The sequence below is a fragment of the Lithobates pipiens genome, unplaced genomic scaffold (assembly GCF_037356315.1).
Source record: "Lithobates pipiens isolate NorthernLeopardFrog02 unplaced genomic scaffold, aLitPip1_a1.2 Scaffold_13, whole genome shotgun sequence".
In the NCBI taxonomy this organism is placed as follows: domain Eukaryota; kingdom Metazoa; phylum Chordata; class Amphibia; order Anura; family Ranidae; genus Lithobates; species Lithobates pipiens.
The window spans coordinates 422,113,556-422,139,189 of NW_027507718.1; the positions used below are offsets into that span (position 1 = coordinate 422,113,556).

A 25,634-nucleotide genomic window follows, 5' to 3' on the forward strand; every position below is an offset into this window, starting at 1 on the left:
CCGGGCAGAGAGACAGCGCGTCTCCGTGAGTCAAGTTCTAGGGCTCAGGTAAGTAAAACAGGGGGGCTGGTCACTGCCTGGTGTTTTTTCACCTTAATGCGTAGGATGCATTAAGGTGAAAAAACACGCAGGTTTACAACCCCTTTAAAAAATCTAGAAAAAAAAAAAAAGTTGTCTTTAGTTATACTTTAAAGACTGTAAGTAACAACCATTATGGAAATCCAACTGTTATTGCAACGTACAATAAAACAGCTGGCAATGCATCTAGGCAAGACTGTGTGTATATATATATATATATATATATATATATATATATATATATATATATATATATATATATTCAGAAATGTATACTCTCATAGTGTGTAATACTTACAGTGTGGAGATTCAGGTTCCGTAAGGTGTTTTTCAGTTTATTGTAATTTTTACCCATTGGAATTGAAGTCTTTGCCCAAGGTGGGAGTCTTAACCTGTGAAAAAGGCAATACTTCTTACTTCAGTACCCCAAAAAAAAAAATCATTATTGGGACATTTGTGAGATGTAAAGAGCCCATATTTTAAGGCTGAGCTAAGAGAATTTAATAAAAATAGAAAAAAAATACAAATTCTACTTGTCCTACAATTATTTTGTAATGACATCAAAATATTACTGTCTCAATTATTACTATTTGATTGTTAAAATGGGGGCTGGGAAATATTAAAATAAGGCCTAATAAGTAATACAGACTATAATATTATAATTGCATTGGATAAATTCTTCATTTACACAGAGATGGTCCGAGCACCCTGCCAAAAGCCTCCAAAACGGATTTATGCAAAACAGAGGGCACTTTGCAAAGCTACTTTTAGAGCTCGGGTAGAGTCCCAGGCATCACTTCATGCAAGATTATCAACATGTTCCTTCCAGTTTCAAAATGCCTACTTCTATACTGATCCTGTTATAAAGTTATATGGCATGAATGTCAAACTCAATGTCACTGCGGGCCGCATCAGCAGTACGGTTGCCCTCAAAGGACCAGTTGTATCTGTAAAACTATGTGTCTACTTAGATACATAGGAGTACGTGGTGTAGAGTGCAGAGTTCAGGAGTGCGCGAATACAAAAAGTACAGATTTCAGGGATGCCCTGTGTACAGAGTTCAAGGTTGAGGAGTGTGCTATAGAAAGAATGCATGGTTTAGGGTTGTGCTATGTACAGAGTGCAGAGTTCAGGAGTTTGTTGCTATATACATAGTGCAGAGTTCATGACTACATGCTGTGCAGAGTTCAGGGGTGTACTGAGTGAAGAGTTCAGGAGTACATGGTGTACAGAGTACAGGGGTGTAGAGTGTAGAGTTCAGGGGTGCACTGTGTGCAGGGTTTAGGGGTTTGCTATGCACAATGTGAAACCCCAACCCTCTCTCCACAAAGCTTCCTCTCATCTCTACTCTCTCCTACCTGGGCCGGCTCCAGCACCTCCCTCTGTAGGTAGCTTTAGTACTAGTGTATTCAGCTCTAGTACCTCCCTGTATAGGCAGCTCTACTACCTGTGTATTTGGCTCTAGCACTCCCTGTGTAGGTAGCTCAGCCTCGCAGAGAGATTGTTCTCTCTCTCAGATTCTAGAGATCTGTCCCTGCTGTGAGTGCTAACAAGGATCTGTTAGATGCTATAGCTGCTGATAGCAAATCTGTCCCTTGTAAACACAGTAGGCTTCCATGTTTACAAGTGACAGCGGATGCAGAAGTCGAGAGCCAGAGGTGGCAGAATGGAGTTCCTGCCATGTTGCAGCTGCAAAACTGGGTGTGAGGGCCACATAACAAAGCCTGGCAATCCGGATTCGGCCCCCGAGCCTTGTGGTTCACATATGTGCTATAGGGCATTATTGTATTACAATAATTTATATGACCTGTACTGCATATAGATAGCAGCAGCCAATCATCTGGGCCAGCTGAGTTACCTGTATATATTGGTATGTAACATTCAGAGGGCTGCTGGGGATGCAGAAATTGTCAGTTGTTATCTGTTACAAACAGTGAATTTATGGTTAGGCGCCCCTCGATGTGAAAGGCATCAACACCTGCTCTTACTGTGCATTGTGCCATTTGAACTCTTGATTTTTTTAAATAATGTATGAATCTTAGCAACAACAATGTGCGGTCATCCACCTGGTAATTGTCCACATACAGTGAGAGCTTTGTTCTTCTGGCAGTGCTGCAATGACTTCCCATTTCTTGTAGAGAGCATAAAGAGTTGCTTGCTCTGCACTTCCTCCGTTCAGAAAATGTCTTGCATTATTTAATGAACATGAGGTGTTCTCTGATTGGACAAGGTAGATAAGAAGTGTCACAATCTACCCTTGTCCAAAGGATGCCTTGCATTTATTTAAAACAATACATTTTCTGAATAAAGACAAGGCGTGAACACACTCTATCCTCACTGGAAGAGATGGGATGTTGCTGCAGTACTGCTGGAAGATCCAAGCTCACACTGTGAAGCAGACGAATCTCATGGGCAGAAAAAAAAAAGCTGCGTTTAGTCGCATATTTTCTGCATGAAAGAAAGATCCTGCGTAAAATATGCGCCATAAACTCACATTTATGTGCGTTTATTCACATACATGAGTAAAATCTGCAGATCTTCGCATGTAAATTCTGCAGCTGTGTCCTGCTTTTTTGTGCCCAACCAAATGCAGTGCCCATTTTAATAAGTAGATGCAGCTTTGTGTATGGGTTCATTGATTACTATAGTGCTGCATTTAGATGCCTACAAAGCCATCTGCTGTATAAACACACAGTTTTTGTTTTTTTTTGCCTGTGTGAGTGAGCCCTAAAGATAACAAATGTTGGCTCAATCTAACTTTTAAAAATCAAATAAGTGTCACTCTTACCGCTCTCCTTTCTGGCGCTTCAGATTTCCCTTGTATTCAGCCCATGTGGTTTTGTCTGTTAAGTCTCCTGATATAAACTCACGCAGGTCTGGCCCATTTTGGATGAGGTCCTTCTGATCATTTGACAAACTAGACAGTACTCTGTATGATGTGTTGTATTCTGCCAACTGCAAAAAAAAAAAAAGACATGAATCTAATATGGCACAATATTGTATGCCTATTGCTGTAATATAAAACAATGATATCCAATAACAATACAGTAAATATTATCCCTTTATATATTGGAAATAAGTCATTGAGAAAAAATGAACAACTGATTGTTAATTCACTGGCCCCAAACTCAAAGTGTTACTAAACCCACAACAGTAAAAATCAGTCTGTATATTCAGTAAAGCATGCTTGTTATCCTCACTGTGGAACGTAAGGGGTTAATCCTACGCATTGTGTAAAAAAAGGTTGTTTGCTCCTGTCTTCTCTGATCCTCCTGTTCTTTTGCTGTCCCCAATCCCCATCTGCTGATAGTACAGAGCCTTGGAGGCACTCTGCACATGCTCATTTTGGTGTGTATTGCTATAGAGGTTTTTTTTTTTTTTGGGAGGGTGCCTGTGATCAGCATAGGGCCAATCAGCACTGCCCAGATAGAGAGTCAGGGATCCTGCAGCCTCATAGGACAGTCAGAGGAGAATGAAAAATCCTCCCACAAGCTTTAACTAGACACTCTTAGCCCTTGTACACACGGTTGGACATTCCGACAACAAACTCCAACGGATTTTGTCTGAAACTGGTGTTGCATACACACGGTCGGACAAAATTGTCGGAAAATCCGATCGTTCGGAATGTGATGACGTTTGTACGTTACGACGGGACTACGTTCAGCTTAGTAGCCAATAGCTTTGGTCTCATAATTTGATCTGAGCATGCATGGCACTTTGAGAGCTGGATATAAAATTTTCCGACAACATGATCCGATAGGACTTTGTCCGATCGTTTGTAGAGAATTCCGATCGGACAAAGTCCTATCGGATCATGTTGTCGGAAAATTTTATATCCAGCTCTCAAACGTTGTTGGTCGGACATTCTGACGGAAAAAGTCAGATGGAGCCCACAGACGGTCGGATTATCCGACAACAAGGTCCGATCGGACATTTTCTGTCGGAATTTCCAACCGTGTGTACAAAGGCTTAGAAATCATAAGACTGCTATATACTGCTAACGAGAAAAGGTATTTAGCAGTGTATATTTGCTAAAATAATTGCATTCCCATGTTCTGTGTACTGTGAAAGACCAGATATAGTGAATGCAGGGTCCTGGGTTTTGTAACACTTTAAGTGAATTCAGCAATGTGAAGTGACCACTAAGGCCGCGTACACACGGGCGGACTGTTCGCCCAACCTTGTTCGGCAAACAGTTTCATCAAACAGTCCGCTCAAAATTTGCATGAGCGGACTTGCCCACACACGAGCGGACTGTTTGACGAACAAGGTTGGGCAAACAGTTCGCTCAACTTTTGAAATGAACGGACTCGCCCACGTAAGGCGGAGGCAAATCCGCCCATTTCGAGCGCGTGTACAGGTAGGCGGGGCCCGCGAAGGAGACGTCGCGGGCTCCGCCGCCTGGAATGGGCTTAAAGGGGAACCCCAACGCCGAAAAAAATCGGCGTGGGGGTTCCCCCCAAGTCCACACCAGACCCTTGTCCGAGCACGCTACCCGGCCGGCCAGGAAAGGGGGGCGAGCGAGCGCGCCCCCCCTCCCGAGCCGTACCAGGCCGCGTGCCCTCAACATGGGGGGTGCCTTGGGGAAGGGGGGGCCGCGCGGCCCCCCCACCCCAAAGCACCTTGTCCCCATGTTGATGAGGACAAGGGCCTCTTCCCGACAACCCTGGCCGTTGGTTGTCGGGGTCTGCGGGCGGGGGGCTTATTGGAATCCGGGAGCCCCCTTTAAGAAGGGGGCCCCCGGATACCGGCCCCCCACCCTATGTGAATGAGTATGGGGTACAATGTACCCCTACCCATTCACCTGTGAACTAAAGTACAATAAAAAACACAACACAGAGAAAAAATATTTTATTGCACAGCTCCGGGGGTCTTCCGTCTTCGGGGGTCTTCTCGCCGGACTCCTCCGCTATGTGTGTGTAGCTCTTTTGCTAGCGGAGGAGTCCGGCTTTCTTCCTCCCCGCCGCCGGCCTCTTCTCCCGACTTCGGGGGTCTTGTCCCCCTCTTCGGTTCTTCTGCCGGGCCACCGCGCCTGGTCCGGTGGCCCGGTCTTCTGTCGCCGTCTTCCGTTCTTCTGTCGCCGCCTTCGGTTCTTCTGCCGGGCCACCGCGCCTTCTTGTAGCTCTTTTACAGGCGGTGGCCCGGTCTTCTGTCGCCGCCGCCGCCTTCCGTTCTTGTTCTTCTTCTTGTTCTTCTTCTTCTCCTGGAGATGTTGACTCGACGAGCTCTCCGGCCGGAATGCCAGGGACACGCTCCGCTGCCACTTATATAGTGACAATGGGGCGGTGTCACATGGTATATGTCACATGGGTTGGTCACATGGGTTGATGTCACATGGGGACTATGACATCGTAAGGGGGCGGGGTCACCATGTGACCAACCCATGTGACATATACCATGTGACACCGCCCCATTGTCACTATATAAGTGACCGCACAGCGCGGCTCTGGCATTCCGGCCGGAGAGCTCGTCGAGTCAACATCTCCAGGAGAAGAAGAAGAACAAGAAGAAGAACAAGAACGGAAGGCGGCGGCGGCGACAGAAGACCGGGCCACCGCCTGTAAAAGAGCTACAAGAAGGCGCGGTGGCCCGGCAGAAGAACCGAAGGCGGCGACAGAAGAACGGAAGACGGCGACAGAAGACCGGGCCACCGGACCAGGCGCGGTGGCCCGGCAGAAGAACCGAAGAGGGGGACAAGACCCCCGAAGTCGGGAGAAGAGGCCGGCGGCGGGGAGGAAGAAAGCCGGACTCCTCCGCTAGCAAAAGAGCTACACACACATAGCGGAGGAGTCCGGCGAGAAGACCCCCGAAGACGGAAGACCCCCGGAGCTGTGCAATAAAATATTTTTTCTCTGTGTTGTGTTTTTTATTGTACTTTAGTTCACAGGTGAATGGGTAGGGGTACATTGTACCCCATACTCATTCACATAGGGTGGGGGGCCGGTATCCGGGGGCCCCCTTCTTAAAAGGGGGTCCCGGATTCCGATAAGCCCCCCGCCCGCAGACCCCGACAACCAACGGCCAGGGTTGTCGGGAAGAGGCCCTTGTCCTCATCAACATGGGGACAAGGTGCTTTGGGGTGGGGGGGCCGCGCGGCCCCCCCTTCCCCAAGGCACCCCCCATGTTGAGGGCACGCGGCCTGGTACGGCTCGGGAGGGGGGGCGCGCTCGCTCGCCCCCCTTTCCTGGCCGGCCGGGTAGCGTGCTCGGACAAGGGTCTGGTCTGGACTTGGGGGGAACCCCACGCCGATTTTTTTCGGCGTTGGGGTTCCCCTTTAAGCCCATTCCAGGCGGCGGAGCCCGCGACGTCTCCTTCGCGGGCCCCGCCTACCTGTACACGCGCTCGAAATGGGCGGACTTTCCGAGCGGGAACAGTCCGCTCATTTCGAAAGTACAGCGGACAAGCCCACACACGGGCGGACTGTTCGCTCAAACACAGTTTCAGCGGACAGTTTTTCGGAATTTCCGAAAGACTTTGTCCGTCCAACTGTCCGCTGAAACTGTCCGCTGAAAGCCCACACACGAGCGGACTGTCCGCCCAAACACTGTTCAGCGGACAAGGTTGGGCGAACAGTCCGCCCGTGTGTACGCGGCCTTACTTTGTCCATGAAGGACAAAGTAGAAGGGTCACTTAGCTGCCACACTCCCCAGCAGCATATACTCACTTTTATTTGCTTCCCTGTCACTCTGTTTAGGCAAGAAGAGCAAAGTGAAATGTGAATGCACCGAATGGGTTTTTTGGTGCCGAAACCGATACCGAAAATGAAAAATACACTAGGCCGAAAACCGAAACCGATACCGAAACAGCACCGATACCAAAAATGACTGTTTTAAAAAAATATTTTTATACAGTACAGGAGATGGTCAGAGACTGGGGACATGGTACAGGAGATGGTCAGAGACTGGGGGCATGGTACAGGAGGTGGTCAGAGACTGGGGGCATGGTACAGGAGGTGGTCAGAGACAGGGAACACGGTACAGGAGATGGTCAGACTGGGGACACGGTACAGGAGATGGTCAGACTGGGGACACGGTACAGGAGATGGCCAGAGACTGGGGACGTGGTACAGAAGATGGTCAGAGACTGGGGACATGGTACAGGAGGTGGTCAGAGACTGGGGACATGGTACAGGAGGTGGTCAGAGACTGGGGACATGGTACAGGAGGTGGTCAGAGACTGGGGACATGGTACAGGAGGTGGTCAGAGACTGGAGACATGGTACAGGAGGTGGTCAGAGACTGGGGACATGGTACAGGAGATGGTCAGAGACAGGGGACACGGTACAGGAGATGGTCAGACTGGGGACACGGCCCAGGAGATGGTCAGACTGGGGACATGGTACAGGAAATGGTCAGAGACTGGGGACGTTGTACAGAAGATGGTCAGAGACTGGGGACGTGGTACAGAAGATGGTCAGAGACTGGGGACGTGGTACAGAAGATGGTCAGACTGGGGACATGGTACAGGAGATGGTCAGAGACTGGGGACGTGATACAGAAGATGGTCAGACTGGGGACATGGTACAGGAGATGGTCAGAGACAGAGGACGTGGTACAGGAGGCATCCCCCATTGCAGGCCAGTGTGCCCCATTGCAGCCAGTGTGCCCCATTGCAGCCAGTGTGCCCCATTGCAGCCAGTGTGCCCCATTGCAGCCAGTGTGCCTCATTGCAGCCAGTGTGTCCCATTGCAGCCCATTGCAGCCAGTGTGTCCCATTGCAGCCTGTGTGCCATTTTGCAGCCAGCCTGTGCAGGGAAGAGAGCCGCCTCCGCCGCCTGTTTGATCACAGTGCCAGGAACATCACAGCTTTCATTTCAATAGCTGTGTGTTCCCGGCCGCGCGCCATCACACGCAGCCCCTCCCCCTTGTCTGGGCACTTTGATAGACAGATCATCCATCCAATCCTGCGGATGATCTGTCTATCTAAGTGCCCGGACAAGGGAGAGGGGCTGCGTGTGACGGCGCGCCGCCGGGAACACACAGCTATTGAAATGAAAGCTGTGATGTTCCCGGCGCTGTGATCAAACAGGCGGCGGAGGCGGCTCTCCTGCACTATACACCCCCCATGATGGGCGTCACCAGGGGCGGGGGCGGAGCCCCACCCAGGCCACGCCCCATTTTAGGCTCCATTATCGGCCATTTTCGGCCGATATGTTTCGGCGGCCGAAATTTCGGTGCATCACTATGTGAAACCATAAAATGTTCAGTATAGATAGAATATAAAACAAAATCCTTTATTATAACCTGCTTAAAAATACTGGTAAACAGGATAAATAGAGTGTGAATCTTGCTATCTGCATACTAGCACATTATGACATTACCTTGCAGTGAGAAGTTTATTTTGCTTTTTAAGTAAAGCTGTAGTAAAGTTTACGTTTAAGTTCCTACAGGTGTGGGTCCTCTTGTGTCTTTGACACATCTAAATGTATTGCTAGTATCCTTTAGGTACAGTGCCTTGAAAAAATATTCATACCCCTTGAAATTTTCCACATTTTGTCATGTTACACCCAAAAAGGTAAATGATTTTATTGGGATTTTATGTGATAGACCAACACAACGTGACACAATTGTGAAGTGGAAGGAAAATGATAAATGGTTTTCAACATTTTTTATAAAAAAATATCTGAAAAGTGTGGCGTGCATTTGTATTCAGCCCCCCTGAGTCAATAATTTGGGGATGTCTCTACCAGCTTTGCACATCTAAAGAGGGACATTTTTGCCCATTCTTCTTTGCAATATAGCTCAAGCTCTGTCGGATTGGATGGAGGGCGTCTGTGAACAGCAATTTTGATGTCTTGCCACAGATTCTCAATAGGATTTAGGTCTGGACTTTGACTGGACCATTCTAATGCATGAATATGCTTTGATCTAATCCAGTCCACTGTAGCTCTAGCTGTATGTTTAGGGTCGTTGTACTGCTGGATGGTGAACCTCTGCCCCAGTCTCAAGTCTTTCGCAGACTCCAACAGGTTTTCTTCTAAGATTGCCCTGTATTTGGCTCCATCCATCTTCCCAACTCTGACCCACTCCCCTATCCCTGCTGAAAAAAATCATCCCCACAACATGATGCTGTCACCACCATGTTTCACGGTGGGGATGGTGTATTCAAGGTGATGTGCAGTGTTAATTTTACACCACACATATCATTTTGCTTTTAGGCCAAAAAGTTAAATTTTGGTATCATCTGACCAGATCACCTTCTTCCACATGTTTCCTGTGTCCCCCACATGGCTTCTCACAAACTGAAAACGGGACTTCTTATGGTTTTCTTCTTGCCACGCTTCTATAAAAGCCAGATTTGTGGATTGCATGACTAATAGTTGTCCTGTGGACAGAGTCTCCCACCTGAGTTGTGGATCTCTGCAGCTCCCCCAGAGTTACCATGGGCCTCTTGGCTGCTTCTCTGATTAATGCTCTCCTTGCCCGGCCTGTCAGTTTAGGTGGACGGCCATGTCTTGGTAGGTTTGCAGTTGTGCCATACTCTTTCCATTTTTGGATGATGGATTGAACAGTGGTATGTGAGATGTTCAAACCTTGGGTTTTTTTTATTTTTATAACCTATCCCTGCTTTAAACTTCTCCATAACTTTATTACTGACCTGTCTGGTGAGTTCCTTGGCCTTCATGATGCCGTTTGTTCACTAAGATTCTCTAACAAACCTCTGAGTGCTTCAGAGAACAGCTGTATTTATACTGAGATTAAATTACACACAGGTGGCCTCTATTTACTAATTAGGTGACTTCTGAAGGTAATTATTGGTTCAGCTAGATTTTAGTTAGGGGTATCACAGGAAAGGGGGCTGAATATAAATGCACGCCACACTTTTCACATTTTTATTTGTAAAAAAAATCAAAACCATTTATCATTTTCCTTCCACTTCACAATTATGTGCCACTTTGTGTTGGTCTATCACATAAAATCCCAAAAAATACATTTACATTTTTGGTTGTAACATGACAAAATGTAGAAAATTTCAAGGGGTATGAATACTTTTTCAAGGCACTGTATCTATAAATGGATTCTAACCTGAGCAGTATTTTGTCAATTGTCTAATAATAAAGAAAGATATGGTCAGCACTCAGGACAACATTGAAAAAAATAGTACTCCTTTATTAAAAAGACATGTAAAACGCTGTAAACACAGCCTGCGTGTTTCGGAAGTTAGTCATAACAAATGTGTTGAACGCATTGGCTGTTTTTACAGTGTTATAGGAGTACTATTTTATGGATGTCATCCTGAGTGTCAACCATCCCTTCCCTTATTCTGGTACGTTGGAGGTGTCTACAGCCTTGGGGTTTGAACACCGGGTGGAGCTGTTATGTGGAAAGGTTGTAGCGCCTACACACACACTGGTGTTCCCTATTTTGTCAAATGTCTTCTTTGCGAGAAGCTCGAAAAAGTACAGGCATGTTGTTGGCCCCATAGATTCTCATAGCAGCATTTGAATTTTTTTTTTGCATTTTGGATAGAGTAGAGCAGGTTATAACCCCAGCCAGGTTTTTCTGCCATCTGTGTCACATTAGGGAGATTTTACTTCCCTTTACTTCCTGTCCCATAACCAAAACAGGAAGTGAGAGGAAATCCATCCAAGATGAAGGTTGAGACAAACCATTTACTACTGACAAAGGTGCTTACAGTGATCAGCTATTATTTATTCATTCATGTAAATATTTTATCCCAAAAGGAAAAGAACTGATGTAACTGATTATAAAGTGGTAGCCGGAGTTCAGCTTTAACTTGTTGATCAAATCCATCTCAATCTGCTAGTCTAATACTGCCGTCTCCAGACATTGCTGCTGACCAGGGGTGTCTCTGTTGCTGCCCTATAGATAAGGAAAAGATCCATAAGCCTCACATCATGAAGCACATCCATGTGCATGAAGTGAGATGAATGGCAGCCCCAGCCCGGACTCCAGCTAGACCATGCCCCCTACGCGTTTCACTACACCGCTTGGAGTGTAATCATGGATCTATCCTCCATATATAGTGGAGTCAGAAGTTGATTTCTCTATTGACTTCTGTAGCACCTGAAAAAAACAGCTCCTTTCACACTGAAGCAGTGCGCTAGAAGGACATTGAAAAAAGTCCTGCTAGCCGCATCTTTGGAGCGATGAATTCACCGCTCCTACCCATTGAAATCAATGGGGCAGCGCGGCTATACTGCCGGAAAAGCAGCCGCTGCAGCGGTGCTTTGCGGGCGGTTTTAACCCTTTTCCGGGCGCTAGCGGGGGTTAAAACCGCCTCGCTAGCGGCTGCACACCGCCACAAAAGATGCGGTAAAGCACCGCTAAAAATAGCGGCGGTTTACTGCAGACGCCCGCACCGCCCCAGTGTGAAAGGGGCCAAAGTGCAGTGCACTGTATGTGTAGCTGCTGACTTGTAATTATTTGCTTGGGGTGGGGCTCCACTTTAAAATAAAATATTTAAAAAAAAGCTAAAACAAAGAAAACGAACGCAGACACCACATCTAATGACTGAAAGGCTGCAATATATTCAACTTCTGGTTTGGGGTTCGGAGACTCTTTAATCAGCCCCAACAACCTAAAGTCTCCCGGTATAGATACAGTGACGTCTCACCCCGGTGAGCCTCAGCAGCTCCGCCCCTCTCCTCAGCCCGATCAGCCTCATCGTGTCCCTGGAAAACAACCTGACAGATCACGGGAGCTCGGCAGTCTGCTAATCGAGTCTGGGCTCCGTAGACTGAGTAAGGGCGGGCTGAGCCCTCCAGGCATCCGTAGCAGAGCCGTAGTTGGTGATTACCCTGTGGCCGCTTTTATAACCTTTATACAGGTAGAATCGACGCGTTTTGTGTTTCTTTTATAGCCAGACACATACCAGAACCTCTATAGCCTGCAGCCCCGTGGTTAAAATATTCAAGCTGTTGGCAATTCAGATTCTAAACATCTGATCGATAATCGACTGATTACGGCTGCGTTATAGAGTCCTGCCTGGAAGAAGCTTTGGAGGCTGTACGTCGCCGGCTGTATAAAAACGTGATGACGACACGCCCCTTCCCTTTCCCCGTCAGCAGCGAGGTAAGGAGATGGCGGTGTCTGTAGAGGAAGAGAGGGAAATCCGCCTCCATCCTTGTGTATGGGGCCTCAGCAGAGCCCGCGAGGGTGTACAGCATAGAGCGCACGGTGTGTGGAGGAGGACGGAGCGGGTATGGGGCTGAGGCGGGCCTTGTGTGTTGTGTATAGAAGCCACCCAGTCCTCTTCCCACCCGGGCCTACAGATGGCGGAGGGCTGTGTGTGCAGTCTGTCTATATAGAGTATAGACCGTTCTCTGCTATGGTGCTGCTGGGTGTCCTGGTGTCCCCAGCTGCCCTGCCTAGGGGTGATGTAACAGTGAGTAGTGGGGTATTGCCAGCTATCAGAGGTCTCCATTCCTTCCTCCACACTAATCTTTATGATCAATATCATGCAGTTCTGTGCCAGCTCTACAAACCACATGCCATGGGGCTCTGGTGCTACTACTAGTTTTATTAGATGGATTATTATTCTACCTCCTTTGTAGGATTGTTCCATGGATGTGTCAGATTTGATTACATTGCCCCAAAATACTTATACCCTCAGTGTATAGCGCGCTCTCTTTGTTCTCTGACTGCAGCTGTCACTTGTGAATTCTTGGAGCTTTCTTGCCTTGGGTTTTCCATCTTGGGTTTTCCATCTTGGGTGACTCCACTATCCACCATGGAGCCACATTTCAGTTGGTGACAGGGCATGCATGTGCCTTGCCATTATGGCAATGGTTTAGTCATGGGACTAGGGTGTGCAATCTTCAACCTGGGGCTGGGCATGCAAGTGCTGGAAGGGATCGCATAGACAGCTGATGTATGGGGGGGGTGTACATGGGTCACACTATCAATAGAGGTGAGGGCTCAAGTATTGTCAGTGTGCAGCTGTGTTACCTATGCAACACACCTTTGCTATCTGGAAGTTCCAGCTAGGAGCACTGATGTGTAAGGCGCAAGTGACAACAAAAAGTAAGGTCAGGGAGTTATTATCTTAAATAGTTGATGCTGTATGATGTAGTGTTGGTGAATACATTAACACAAGGGAAGCTTCAATGCTACTTTAAAGTGATATTAAAAAACTTGAGTGAGATTAAAGCCGCTTTAAAAAGTCAGTGTCCACAAACACTGTAGCTGCTGACATTTAAAGAGTAAACTCCCCTAGTTTTTTTACTTATAGGTAAGCCTTATTATAGGCTTAGTTATAGGTACTGTAAATATCTCCTAAACATGTGCCATTCAGGAGATATTTACTGTAGATGCAGACAGTGCATGCATTCTGAAGGAACGGCATACCTGTGCCTTAAATGGCAGCTTCCCTGCAGAAAAGTGACGTCATTGTGGCTCCGACCACTCGCACAGCTTGAATCCGCAGACAGGAGACTTGGTCAAGATGGAAGCCTCTTCCGAGGTGAAAACGTGCCCGTGGAGGCCACCATTCTAAGGTAAGTTTCACATAATGTGCAAGTATGCAATGCATACTTGGGCACGATGCTATTGCCTTAAAAGTTTGAAGAAAAAAAAAAGCAGTATTGAAAAGTTAGCTTAATAAAGTTGGACTTTAAGCCAAAAATAAAACTGCGCACAAGCAGGAATTTTAATGTAGAAGAGACATGTTTTATGTCTTCTACATTAAAATTACTTACCTGCTTGTTCGCCCCTGTACAATATGCTGTGCAACTCACTGCATAATTTAGGTAATGCCGACTCTCACTGAACTCCAGCACATGCAAGGGAGTGATGTTCTCCTTGCCCAGCCAATGAAAGTGGCCAGCAATCGAGAACTGGAAGCTGGCCGGCCAAAGATGTCAGTGTCTGTGCAAGAAGTTCCAGAACACAGTATCGCTGGCGCTTGGGTGGTTATAGTTCCACTTTAAGCAATCCAGGGATGCAGCACTCATCACTTGGGGTGGTTAGTTGTGAAAGAGCCTCAAGAGATTAGTTTAAATAAGATGCCATCGTCCCAATTTAGACATGGGGTGGTTGTTTTCTGGTCTTTGGGGCCCAGACATCACTGTTTTGTTTGGGAAGCTGGCTGTGACTTCCTGCTGGCTCATTTGTTACTATACTGCTCATGCTTGGGACACACTGCCCTTTCTGAATGGTCCTGCAGCCTCCTGGGACCCGTCCAAGGAGGGTTATTGTGGTGGGGGGTTATGCACTTGGCTCACTTAAGTTGGAACGGGTACTAGCCACAGATACCCGCTCCCCAGAAAAAAAGTTTACAAAATTGTCAGTCAGGGAGTAGGAGCAAGATCTGAGCTTTAAAATCTCTTTAATTTTGTACCTGCAGGTTAGCTTATGTCTTACCTGTAGGTACTGTGATCGTCTGAACTGGCACTGTTCAATAGTCACATCAGCTGCAGCCAATGACATCTGCATGCGCAATGCACTCTGCGTTCAGGGCACACTGAGTGTAGAGTAGTTTAGAGGTCCCTTGAAGGAGTTTTACATTTCACCAGGCTGTTGCATTGTGAAACTTGGCTTTTAGCTATTTCCTGCAGAAAAGTAAAGGCTGTGTTTTAGCAATATGCCGGTCTGTAGTTATCCTTTTACCAATAGTTTTTTTTTTCTCCCTACAGAATGAAGACCATTCTCAGCAACCAGACTGTCGACATCCCTGACAAGGGTAGGTGTCTTGGGTAGCAATGCTGATCTTGCTTGGCTGCACTGGATTTAGAACACTTGTGTAACGGTGCTTATTCTGTTTGGGTTTGATTTTGCTCTGACAATTTTGTTTTCTTAACAGTTGCCATTTCCTTGAAGGGCCGCACCGTAACTGTGAAGGGGCCCAGAGGAACTCTGAGGAAGAACTTCAACCACATAAATGTAGAGCTGTGTCTATTGGGCAAGAAGAAAAAGAGGGTAAGTGCTGCATTTTGTGATTTTGTTGTAGGTGACTTAGTGGCCGATTCATGAAATCTGACCTAGGCACATGTATCGTGTTTAATGCTCTAAAGCTCCAAGTGCTGTGTATTCCTGCTGCTCTGTTCCTCTTATCAGCAGAGTCACTTGAGAAGCAGGAGGGAGCTTAGAAATGAGACGAGAGCTTGTTTATTCACAGTACAGCTCTGCATGTTCGTTCATTACGCTGCTTATGTAGGGTGGGGGGTGCCTTTTCTCTAATCAGCTCAGTGAATGCCCATACTCCACACCCACTGCTGGAATAGGAAAAAAGATTTCTAACATGATCTGCACTTTATCAAGAGTGTAGAAAGGGAAAGACTGCAGAATATACATATACAACTTGTGTAGAGATTTGTTTCATCCCTGTGTATAATCTGAGGGTGCTCGCTGGTTATAGGAGAATGTTTACATCCTTTTGCTATCCATGGGTCATTTTATATACAGCCTGAATTTCAAGTGGTTAAACTCGTGCTTAGTTACAGATGTGAGCTTTGTACTTTTTTTATATATATATTCATTGGACTTCTGGCTTTTCAGTAAGTGAAGGCTGTAGAGCAGGGGTCTCAAACTATCAGCCCTCCAGCTGTTGCGAAACAAGTCCCATCATGCCTCTGCCTGTGGGAGTTGTGCTTGTAACTGTCCTTGCAATGATTCATGGGACTTGTAGTTTTGCAACAGCTGGAGGGCCACCAGTTTGAGACCCCTGCTGTAGAGCCACTTGATTGCTTTAGGGTATATTATACACATTTCCTCTAAAGCATAATCTGCATTCAGGTAGTGCTTCACAGTTGATTGAGAGGAAGTGATGTGACTACTCACTGCGTATTTTTGGACCTCATTTTGCTGATAAACTGCATTTGTTGCACTTTTCCGTTCATCTGAATGTGTTGCGTTTGGTATTTCCACCCGCCAATCAATGCATTTAGATTTTGCCACAGGCGCAAAACATTGCTACCATGGCATATAAACACCCTCATCTGTTGCCTATTTCAGCTTAAGGGGAAGCGGTTGGTGGATAACGCAGCTCAGCAGGGTTTATTCTTAGGATTGACAAACACTTTAAAACGGCATAATGTGCTAGTATGCATTGCTTACTAGCACATTATGAAATACATTAGAACAAAGTCACCGCTGAGGGGCTTATATGTTCCCTCTGGGTGTGCTGGTGCTGAGTGGCCAGAGCAGTAACGATGGCAGCAGGAGCCCTCTGTTCCGGCAAGGAGCTCCTGAAGTTCTGGCAGGATACGCCTGACCTTCAGAGCGCATGCGCTGCTCACGTCAGTGGCTGCATGCAGGGTGAATATCTCCTACACCGTGGAGGTTTAGGAGCTATTAATTTTACCTACAAGTAAGCCTCTAGGCTTATAGGTAAAAAAATCACCAAGCGGGGGTGTACAACTGCTTTAAGGGCCAGCTCACACTAGCCTGTTGCGGTGCCATATGTCTTAAATAACATGCATACGCATCCTTGTATATGTGCACTAGATCCGTATCCTCATTAAGGATTAAGGTGAGTGGAAGTGATTTTTCTAATTTAAACTTCACGATATGTTCACCTTTCCAAAAATACACAGGTACATTTTTTTTTTTTCCTGGCAGCCTGTAAAGCAGCATACCTGCAATAAGCAGCAGGTGTAGTGCTAGGAGCGAGACGCCAAGTCAGCTGTCTGCCCATGTCTCCGGTATGGGCAGACAGTTACTGAAGAGCAGGAAGAATCCCAGGAGTGCTCACCAGGACCCTCATAGTTTATCGATAACTACAAGCAGTCTGCTGCTCCGGATGACTGTAGTTGTAGTTCATTTATTCACAGCAAACGGAATGATGTGGCTGTGTGGGCAGAGTCCCACACAGCAGTGCCAATTTAAGTGACCGTGAGTGGGGCGAACTAGAGGCGGCAGACTAGATGCCTGTTACGTTACACCCCTATTGGGGTGTAACGGGCTTCTAAAGGTGAACTTGTGCTTTAATGTAATTTAAATTTATTTTACCGTTCTGCTTCAATTTGGAAAAGGCTTTCTCCTCCCTTGTCCATACTCAAAATGCCCTGTGTTTTGCAAATGGTTTAAGCATATGAGCTGGGAAATGAACAAGGGGAGAGATGCATACAGTGTAGCCTCTTTGTATGAAAGCTGCAGCAGGCTGAATGTGTGAGCTGTATGATCTGGTCTGAATAGAGAATTTCAGCAATGTGATATAAACCCCCTTTGAGTTAACTTTTTACACTGCAGATTAATAAACATTTTACTTGGATTTCTGGTTAAGATCTCATGTGGGATGTTTTAGGAGGGTGGGGAGTTTTCGTACTTGTAGATTTCTAGATTTTTGTATTGCTTGAATTTGTAAGGTTGTGTAGTAGTGTGCTTAATTCCAGGGATGAATTATTTGTCCCAAGGATGATTTAAATGTGTTACTATGTTCAGTGCTTGTGTTTCTTGCAGCTCCTTGTTGACAAATGGTGGGGTAACAGAAAGGAGCTGGCCACAGTGCGCACAATCTGCAGCCATGTGCAAAACATGATCAAGGGAGTCACACTGGTAAGTTTATTTTTAGAATTATGTAGCTATATAGTATTCTGCATCCCCCTTCTGTACCTGAACATATGTAGATAAATTTGAGTGGAACAATCTGAATCTAGCAGAACATTCAGTAGATGTGGGAGAGTGGCAAAGTGAAGTCAGTAGCAGAGGGAACAGGCTGTCAATGCTGTAATGGAGAAACTTGAAATGGATTAAAGTGGTTCTAAAGGCTGAAGGGTTTTTACCTTCATGTTTTCTGCATTAAGTTAAAAAGCCGCCTTCATGCAGCTCTTATACTTTAGCAGACTCTCGGCTCTTAGTCTTCAGTAGCTCAGACAGCAACAGAAGCTATTGGCTCCTGCAGTCAATCCCAACCAGGGGGTCTCTGGGGCAAGTATATGCAAGTGCCCCTGTTGTGGGGCCAAAGAAACGGAAGCTTGGGGCTGCTCTGTGCAAAACTATTGCACAGAGCAGGTAAGCTTTTATTTTTTTTTATTTTTTCTTCTCCCCGAACCTTTTAATACCACTATAAAGATGCACAGTTCTAATAGTTAGACCACCTGTTATAAAGTGAAGCTACATCCAAAAGTGGAACATCCACTTTTACGCCCCCCCGCTTTTGCCACCTTTCAGAGGGTGGCCTGTTTTTGAAAGGTAACCTTCCTCACTTCCAGGAGACGGGCTGCCGCTTGGTCTCCTGGCAGTTCGGCCTGCCACAAGGCCAGTTAGCGCAGTGTGCTATGCACAGTAGGGTACCATCAGTGAAGCCTAAAAGGCTTCACTGCCTGGTTCCCTTACAAGGAATGGCGGTGGCAGCACCTGGGAGTCTGTCCGAAGTTCAGCTGGGATGCCGACATTATTTGTAGCTGCCGACTTAATATTTTTTTTTTTCACCCAGGCTGGACTTCCTCTAACTTTAGAGTTTATGGTAGCTCTAGTATAGAAAAGTACAGGGAGGGAGAGCAGCTTTTTAGAAATATTCAGGTGAACCTCTGAAAATGAAATTACGCATAATGCAAAAGCTATATGTTGTGCTTGTAAGATGTAATATGCTCCTAGCACTTACTATAAATACAGCTTAACGTAATATTTTTTATTTTTTTTTGCTCAGGGTTTTCGTTACAAGATGAGATCGGTGTATGCTCACTTTCCCATTAACGTAGTTATTCAGGAGACTGGGTCACTGGTGGAGATCAGGAACTTCTTGGGTGAAAAATACATCCGCAGAGTACGTATGAGACAAGGTATGTGAGGTCGCTTCTCCTGATGGAAATTTTTTTTATATAGACTTGTTTCATGTGTTAACTCATTTCTGAAATACAATTGTCAGAACAGCTGTATTGATGAATGATGACTTTGTCAAGCATTTGACAATGAAGCTTTAATAGGGCCTTATTTTGAGTCATCTTGGAACGTTGGGTAACACATTAAGTAGGTCTGTCGAGCTGTGCACTTTTAACATAAAGTGTACCTGTTATCATATCTAAACGAGAAGTATATGCAAGGTTTTACTCTGTTGGAGTTCATGAAAGTGAACCCCTCATTGCCTTGTGCTGAAGGATGCATCTGGTTTTATGGTAGGAGTAGCCTACATACCGGATGAAGCTAGAGAATGTGTGGGATGCTGCAGAGTAAAATATTGATCACCCATTGAAATTAATACTTCTGCGGCCTTGAAATCCCAAGAAGTGCTGCTTGAGTTTCACCAGCTAAACTGAAATCCCCCTCATTTTGAACTATGACAGGTTTAGTCTGCAGAGGAGAATCCAAGCAGGGCTGACAACGCTGGTTGGAATCTTGGTGCACTACTTTAACTAGTTGAGCTCCTATGGATGTATTGTACATCCTGGCTTTGAAGTGGGTAAAATGAGCTTGTGGCTGTTTTGTGAAGCAGGCTGAGAGCTTCAAATGTATATTATCTGATCAGCTATAGGGCTGTCTGATCACAGGACTTCTGGTTTCAGAACATTTAAATACTCAAGTTTTTTTTTTTTGTTTTTTTTTGCTAGCAATAAATGCTGACTGCAGAAATCAAAATGCCAGCTTTTCTAACAGTTTTAACTTGTTAAAGTATAACTAAAGGCAAAACTTGATTTTTGCATTTGGATAGTGGAGAGGGATTGGAACACCTGCCAGTTTTTGCTCTGTTCCCATTAGAAAGATTCACTGTGTCCTGTGTACCATTATCATTGAAGGCGAAAGTAAAAAAAAACACTTTTTGGGTTGTCCCCAGATGAGGGGAAATCTTCCAACGAGGGCACTAGTTCTGGTGATCTGGGGGTCCGCAAGAGATTCCTTTAATTCTCACTTCCTGTTTTGGCTATGGGACAAGTGAAGTGAAATCTCCCCAATGGACATATATGGTAAAAAAAAAAATAGTACAGGGGTTATACCCTCCTTTTATCCAAAATTAAGTTTTGCCTATAGTTCTACTTTTAAGATTATTTAAAATTGCACTTGTTTCCAGACAATGGACCCTTTTTGCATATTAACAAGCAGTAAAAACTATCTCTCGAAGTAGTTCATCCTCAGGTCACAACGGAGTGTTGACAGTTTCTAACAGATTGCAGTTGCTAGTGCTTACATTGGTCCCTGTGGCCATGGAAAATGAATTCAGTGCCAGTTTTCAACATTTTGAAGATTTGTTTCTCTACAGTTTCTGAAGCTACAATAAATGCCAAATATGTTATGCAAATCTTTCTGAAGTCAATCTGGTCACTCAGCCCAATTTTGGAGGTTTGGGGCTTGGTTTTTGCTTTGGTTTTTGAAATTGGAAATAGTTTGATACTGAGCCTGCGTTCACATCCAATTTGCAATAGCAGGAGATTTTGACTGCCTCTCTATGGAGCCGGTTCACATATCTCTGCTGTGGCTCCTGTGCAAGTTTGCACAGGAGCCCTGTCTTCTGGTCAATTTCAGGTCCAAATTCAGCCCAAAACGTGGGCTGAAATTAAACCTGTAACTATGTACCAGGACGCAACAGACCCCTGCTGTGAGCTGCATGCGGTGATGGTGTGAACCCAGCCTAAAGGGAATTCGTTGGGATAGAAAAATGTGGGAACTGCCAATGCTGGCTTGTTTGGTCCAAGCTCTTGGGCTGTCATCTTTTACTGCTTAAAGTGGTTGTAAAGGGTTTACCTACAAGTAAGCCTAGATTAACGTTTGTCTGTAGGTGCTTCAAAATATCTCCTAAACCTCTACGGTTTAGAAGATATTTGCAAAAGACTGTCTACGGTCAGGCATATTGTAGAAACTGCGATCGTGCTTTGACTGGCAGCTCCCGCGTACATGCGCAGGAGTGATGTCGTCGTGGCTCTGGCTAATCACAGCGCCAAAGCTGCGATACCCAGAAATAAGAGGGTGAAAGATGGACGCTTCAAGGAGGCGAGGAAATTGGGGCTATCGCAGGTTTTGGTTTCAGGTAAGTGACACATAATGGGCTACTATGCGATGCATAGCAGCACATTAGAATTTACCTTTGCAGGGAAATGGGAAGTAAAACCCATCAGGGTTTACTTCCTCTTTAAAGAGGAAGTAAACCCTGATGGGTTTATGTCCTCTTTCATTCCCTGCAAAGGCAAAGCATAATGGACTACTATGCATCTCATAGTAGCCCATTATGTGTCACTTACCTGACACAGGAGCCAGCGAAGTCGCCGCTGTCCCCTGTAGTCCGCCGCATCCATCTTGGTGGTGTCTCGCAGCTCTGCCGCTGTCATTCGGCGAAGCCGCGATGACGTCACTCCCGCGCATGCGCACAGGAGTCGACACGCGCGACAGCTCCATTCTTGGAAATGCCGAGCTCAGTGCGCCTGCGCGCCGCTGTCTACGGCGCATGCGCCGTAGACAGCGGTGCCCGTTTTCGGGCAAATATCTCCTAAACCATATAGGTTTAGGAGATTGCTTGAACCTACAGGTAAGCCTTAATCTAGGCTTACCTGTAGGTCAAAGTGGTTTGTAAGGGTTTACAACCACTTTAATTGGTCTTTGCAATAAAATTGGCTTTGCTATGCAGATTATGGCAGTCTAGAAATACTACTGACAAGCAATTGGTTTGAAAACCTGGCAAGTTTTGATCCTGCATATATGCATTTGTATCTTTATTTTATCTGAATCCTAAATTGCATGATCCTTTCTAAATCAGATAAACCAAACATTGGAGCTGTGATTCTGATTGCAAGCTCATTCACTTTTCTGATTATTAGGTAACTAAGAACAAGTATTCAAATTGAGAAACTTCACTGGCTGCTTTCTTATTCCAGGTCATTTAATTTGAGGGAAACATGCCATCTTCTGTCCCCAACAACTTTTGAACATTGGTACTAGGTTTCTATAAGTGACAGGTTCTCTTATAAAGCTACCATAGGCTGTCTGTGTGCTTTGATTTCTTTGAGAGGACAACTTATTGAGAAACTATATTCTAAAAAAGTCTTAGGATTGGATAACTAGGTGAAACTTTTTAACATAAATACTAAAACGTTCTTTTGATAGAAAGCAATTGATGACAAATTCCTTTGATATTTGAATGTATTGTGTTGCTTGCTGACAGAGGCTGAATGTCATTATCTGTTTGCAGGTGTCGTTTGTGCTGTGTCTCAAGCCCAGAAAGATGAGCTGATCCTGGAAGGCAATGACATTGAGCTTGTTTCAAACTCTGGTATGTTACCTTAGATTAATGTTAATGAGCTAACCTCTGAAAATCCAAAGCTCTGAAGCAAACGTTTGCTTTACTGCTTCAGCCCCAGAGTTGGCTACTCAATGACAGGCCATTTTTTGCGATACAGCACTGCATTGCTTTAACTGACAATTGCGTGGTAGTACGATGCTGTACCCAAACAAAACATTGACAGCCTTTTCTAGTTTTGTTTGTAGCTAAATTATGGGACTCAACATTTAAAATACATGACCCCCCTGCAGTGACTTATGAGAATTTAATGGAGGCTGCCATTGCTGATTTTATCCTTATGGAGAATGTTAGCTCTGTGGCTGCTGTTTAGTACTGTCACTGACAATGAGGATTTATGTTGCTCTGTGAGGCAAGTACTTGAGTCAGCCAGGCAACTAGTATTTTCTAAGAAGCCAACATCGGCCCCCCTTTTTTTTCAAATTTGTGATTTAAAGTTCTGAATTATTGGGGTCCTACCCAGCTGTGATTTGCTATGATCCTTTTAATTTGGACCTTCTTTAAATTCTGGAACCATTGTTTAGAACAGTGGACTCCAAAATGCGGCCTGCTGGCCAGATCTGTGTCTTTGCTTACCATTTTATCTGACCCTTGGGACACTGTTCTTCCCACTGATATGGAGAACTAATCCTTCCACTATCAACAATGAGGCAGTTTCTTCATCTTGTACCAATGATTGGGCACTATTGCAGTATTCCTACTGACCACCGAGCCGAAGACATTCTATATGCCCATTGATTAATGGGCATTTTTTTACTCATTGGCTACAGTCTGGCCCCACTACACTCCGAAGGACTGGCCCTTTGTTTAGAAAGTTTGAACACCGTGGGTTTAAAACATTGGGTGTAAATGTGGAATCGGGCTAGTTTCATAATTATGGAATTTTGGTCAAAGATCGGCTTGATTTTCAGCTTTTTTTGGTCTAAAATATTTACTGTGATATTGGTGTATTCTCATTTATATTTTCTGCTCTGCACAACGTATAACTCTTTAAAATTTATTGTAATAGTTTGTCATGCAAAAAAAAGGTGATCAGAAGTTGTTACATTTTTTACTGCCTTTTTTTCTTAGCTGCATTGATCCAACAAGCCACCACAGTAAAGAACAAGGATATCCGAAAATTCTTGGACGGTATCTATGTCTCAGAAAAAGGAACAGTCCAGCAGCTTGAAGAGTAAAAGGTTTGTTAATTTATCTCTAAATTGTGTGTAAATCTAACAAGCTAACTGTTGGTGTTAAGGTGGAAGGGACCTAGTGGCTGTGTGCCAACTGATTGCTACCACCGATCCCTGGTGCAAGCCCAGGACCCTCCATGGTGGGTGCTGCTGGGTAGGGGAAATTCAAAAACTTGTGTTTTGATATCCCCCTATCTAGGATGAACACGGATGAAATCTGTGCATGAATCCGTTTCAGTGGATGGCTGGTGAGACATCAGGGGTCTAAAACCCCTGATGTTTTGTTGTAAGAACCTGTTATAGCAAATTGTAATCACATAAGGGGCATTTGGTCCCCTCTGTGATTATGTGAATAAAAACGTTGGAAGAAGACCCGTAGGAACTTTAAGTGTTGCCTATGGAAATTTTTGGGTACTGAAGTATGTCAATTCATGGGAGCATGCAGTTTTAAAGCTGGTCATGTTTGGTGTCTTTTTATATTTTTTTTTTTTTTTGCGCAATCTTGCTTTGTTTTACCAAATAATTGGGCAATGCATTTGTCTGACCTAAAATATTTAGGGGTTGTAAGCCTCAATCTGTCTCAGAGCAAACTTGCTAGCGCCATGGAATGTACTTATGACCATTGCATATTACCCAAGTCTCCTAACTGGGGAGGCGGAGATTTGATATCACTTGCTTCCTGGACCAACATGCCTACCAACTCTCTGCCTCTCCAGTCTGTCAATCATAAGGGGTGAGCAATCTTTGGACTGCCTGGTATTGGACTAAATTGTAGCCAAGCAGGGGTGATTGCAGTAGAATGAGAGCCCTTCTAGATATCGTGCTAAGCTCAAATGCTCAATGTATTGTTTGACTGAACTCCTAAACTATTGTGATGATACTGTGATTAAAAAATTTGAAACCATCACTTACCATATATACTAGTATAAGCCGACTTATTCTGCACTTTTTTTATGCTGAAAAATGCCCCCTTGACTTATACTCCAGTGAGGGATCATCCTCACTAAGGCCATCTACAGCTGTACCTTTGATTATAAAAACAGCGGGTGTCTCCTGTGTCATGCAGTCTGTTCAGTGGCTGTCCACTGTAACAAAGCCCTGCCTTCTCTTCTGTGATAGACAGCACACTGATACCATGCTGGGAAACTGTGTTCCATCTATCATGGTTGAGGAGGAGGTGGGGCTTTGTTAGTGTAAGCTGCCGAACAGACTGTGACACAGCTGCGGATGGGTGTTTACCCAGTAGTGGCTGCATTTCCCACCCTAGGCTTATACTAGAGTCAATACGTTTTCCCAGTTTTTTTTTTTTGTGGTAGAATCAGGTGCCTCGGCTTATACTCAAGTATATACGGTATTCAGGCTTTCTGCTTTTTAGTAAATGTTTGGGGTTTTAACTTGCCTTCAGGCTTGCCATTTTTTTAAATGTGTGCAAAAACTGCAAAAGGGTTAAATAGGTTAGAAAGTGGCGATACAACTCATCTAGCAGGAAAAATGTCTGTACATCCCAGTGCATTAAGGCAGATGTTTGCTGTTGTAGTTGGGCATTGACATGCATAAATTGCAGTATGACAATTCATTATCTGCTGGAGTGTGCCATAACATAGTGGCTTAGTGTGTAATTTGTTTTCCACCATGTATGCAATACTAACATATATAAAATGTTTTCTTTTACAGATTAAATTGAAGAAATCTGGATCTTTTGCTATGTCTAATAAAGCCCATTTATCAAAACGTGTGCTGTCTACTTTTTGAGAGCAGGTCATGTGTTCTAAAATGGTGTGCAAAAATCTAGGATTTAACCTAATAAAACTTTCTGTAATCATACAGCTCAATGATCATAATGGATTAGCAAATCTAAGTTTGACTTTGCCTAAATATTCATGCACACTTGGCTAATCTTTAGGTATTCACTGGTTAAGGTTATATGGGGCTGTCTGGTTTTTCATGCACATTTGCAGGTTCACCTGGTCTTTAGGTGTAAATTTAATGATATACCGTATATACTCGAGTATAGGCCGACCCGAATATAAGCCGAGGCCCCCAATTTACCCCCAAAAAACTGGAAAACTTATTGACTCGTGTATAAGCCGAGGGTGAGACATGGCTGTCCATCCCTGTGTGTCCGTCCATCCCTGTGTGTGTGTCCGTCCATCCCTGTGTGTGTGTCCGTCCATCCATCCCTGTGTGTGTGTGTCCATCCATCCATCCATCCCTGTGTGTGTGTCCGTCCATCCATCCCTGTGTGTGTATCCATCCATC

General features: G+C 45.0%; 2 protein-coding genes across 3 annotated transcripts in view; one reads left to right on the forward strand and one right to left on the reverse strand.

Annotated features, from left to right (window-relative positions):
* Positions 1-11,791, reverse strand: part of LIAS (lipoic acid synthetase) — a 34,322-nt gene extending 22,531 nt beyond the window's left edge. Inside the window, exons 1-3 of the mRNA XM_077477624.1 lie at positions 11,656-11,791; positions 2,867-3,033; positions 377-470 (exon numbers count right to left, since the gene is read on the reverse strand). Coding sequence (XP_077333750.1) covers positions 377-470; positions 2,867-3,033; positions 11,656-11,706 — 312 coding nt within the window. The 5' untranslated portion in view covers positions 11,707-11,791. The remainder of the gene's footprint in view (positions 1-376; positions 471-2,866; positions 3,034-11,655) is intronic.
* A 227-nt stretch (positions 11,792-12,018) lies between these two features.
* RPL9 (ribosomal protein L9) lies at positions 12,019-25,199 on the forward strand. Of its 2 annotated transcripts, XM_077477626.1 has the most exons (8): positions 12,019-12,113; positions 14,675-14,721; positions 14,842-14,957; positions 17,439-17,534; positions 18,628-18,760; positions 22,093-22,173; positions 23,272-23,381; positions 25,050-25,199. In XM_077477626.1, exons 2-7 carry the CDS (start codon positions 14,676-14,678, stop codon positions 23,376-23,378), a joined length of 579 nt encoding a protein of 192 aa, XP_077333752.1. In that variant the 5' UTR covers positions 12,019-12,113; position 14,675; the 3' UTR covers positions 23,379-23,381; positions 25,050-25,199. The 2 variants fall into 2 exon arrangements, with proteins under 2 accessions (XP_077333752.1, XP_077333751.1); XM_077477625.1 differs by lacking the exons at positions 12,019-12,113; positions 22,093-22,173.
* Positions 25,200-25,634: the final 435 nt, after the last annotated feature.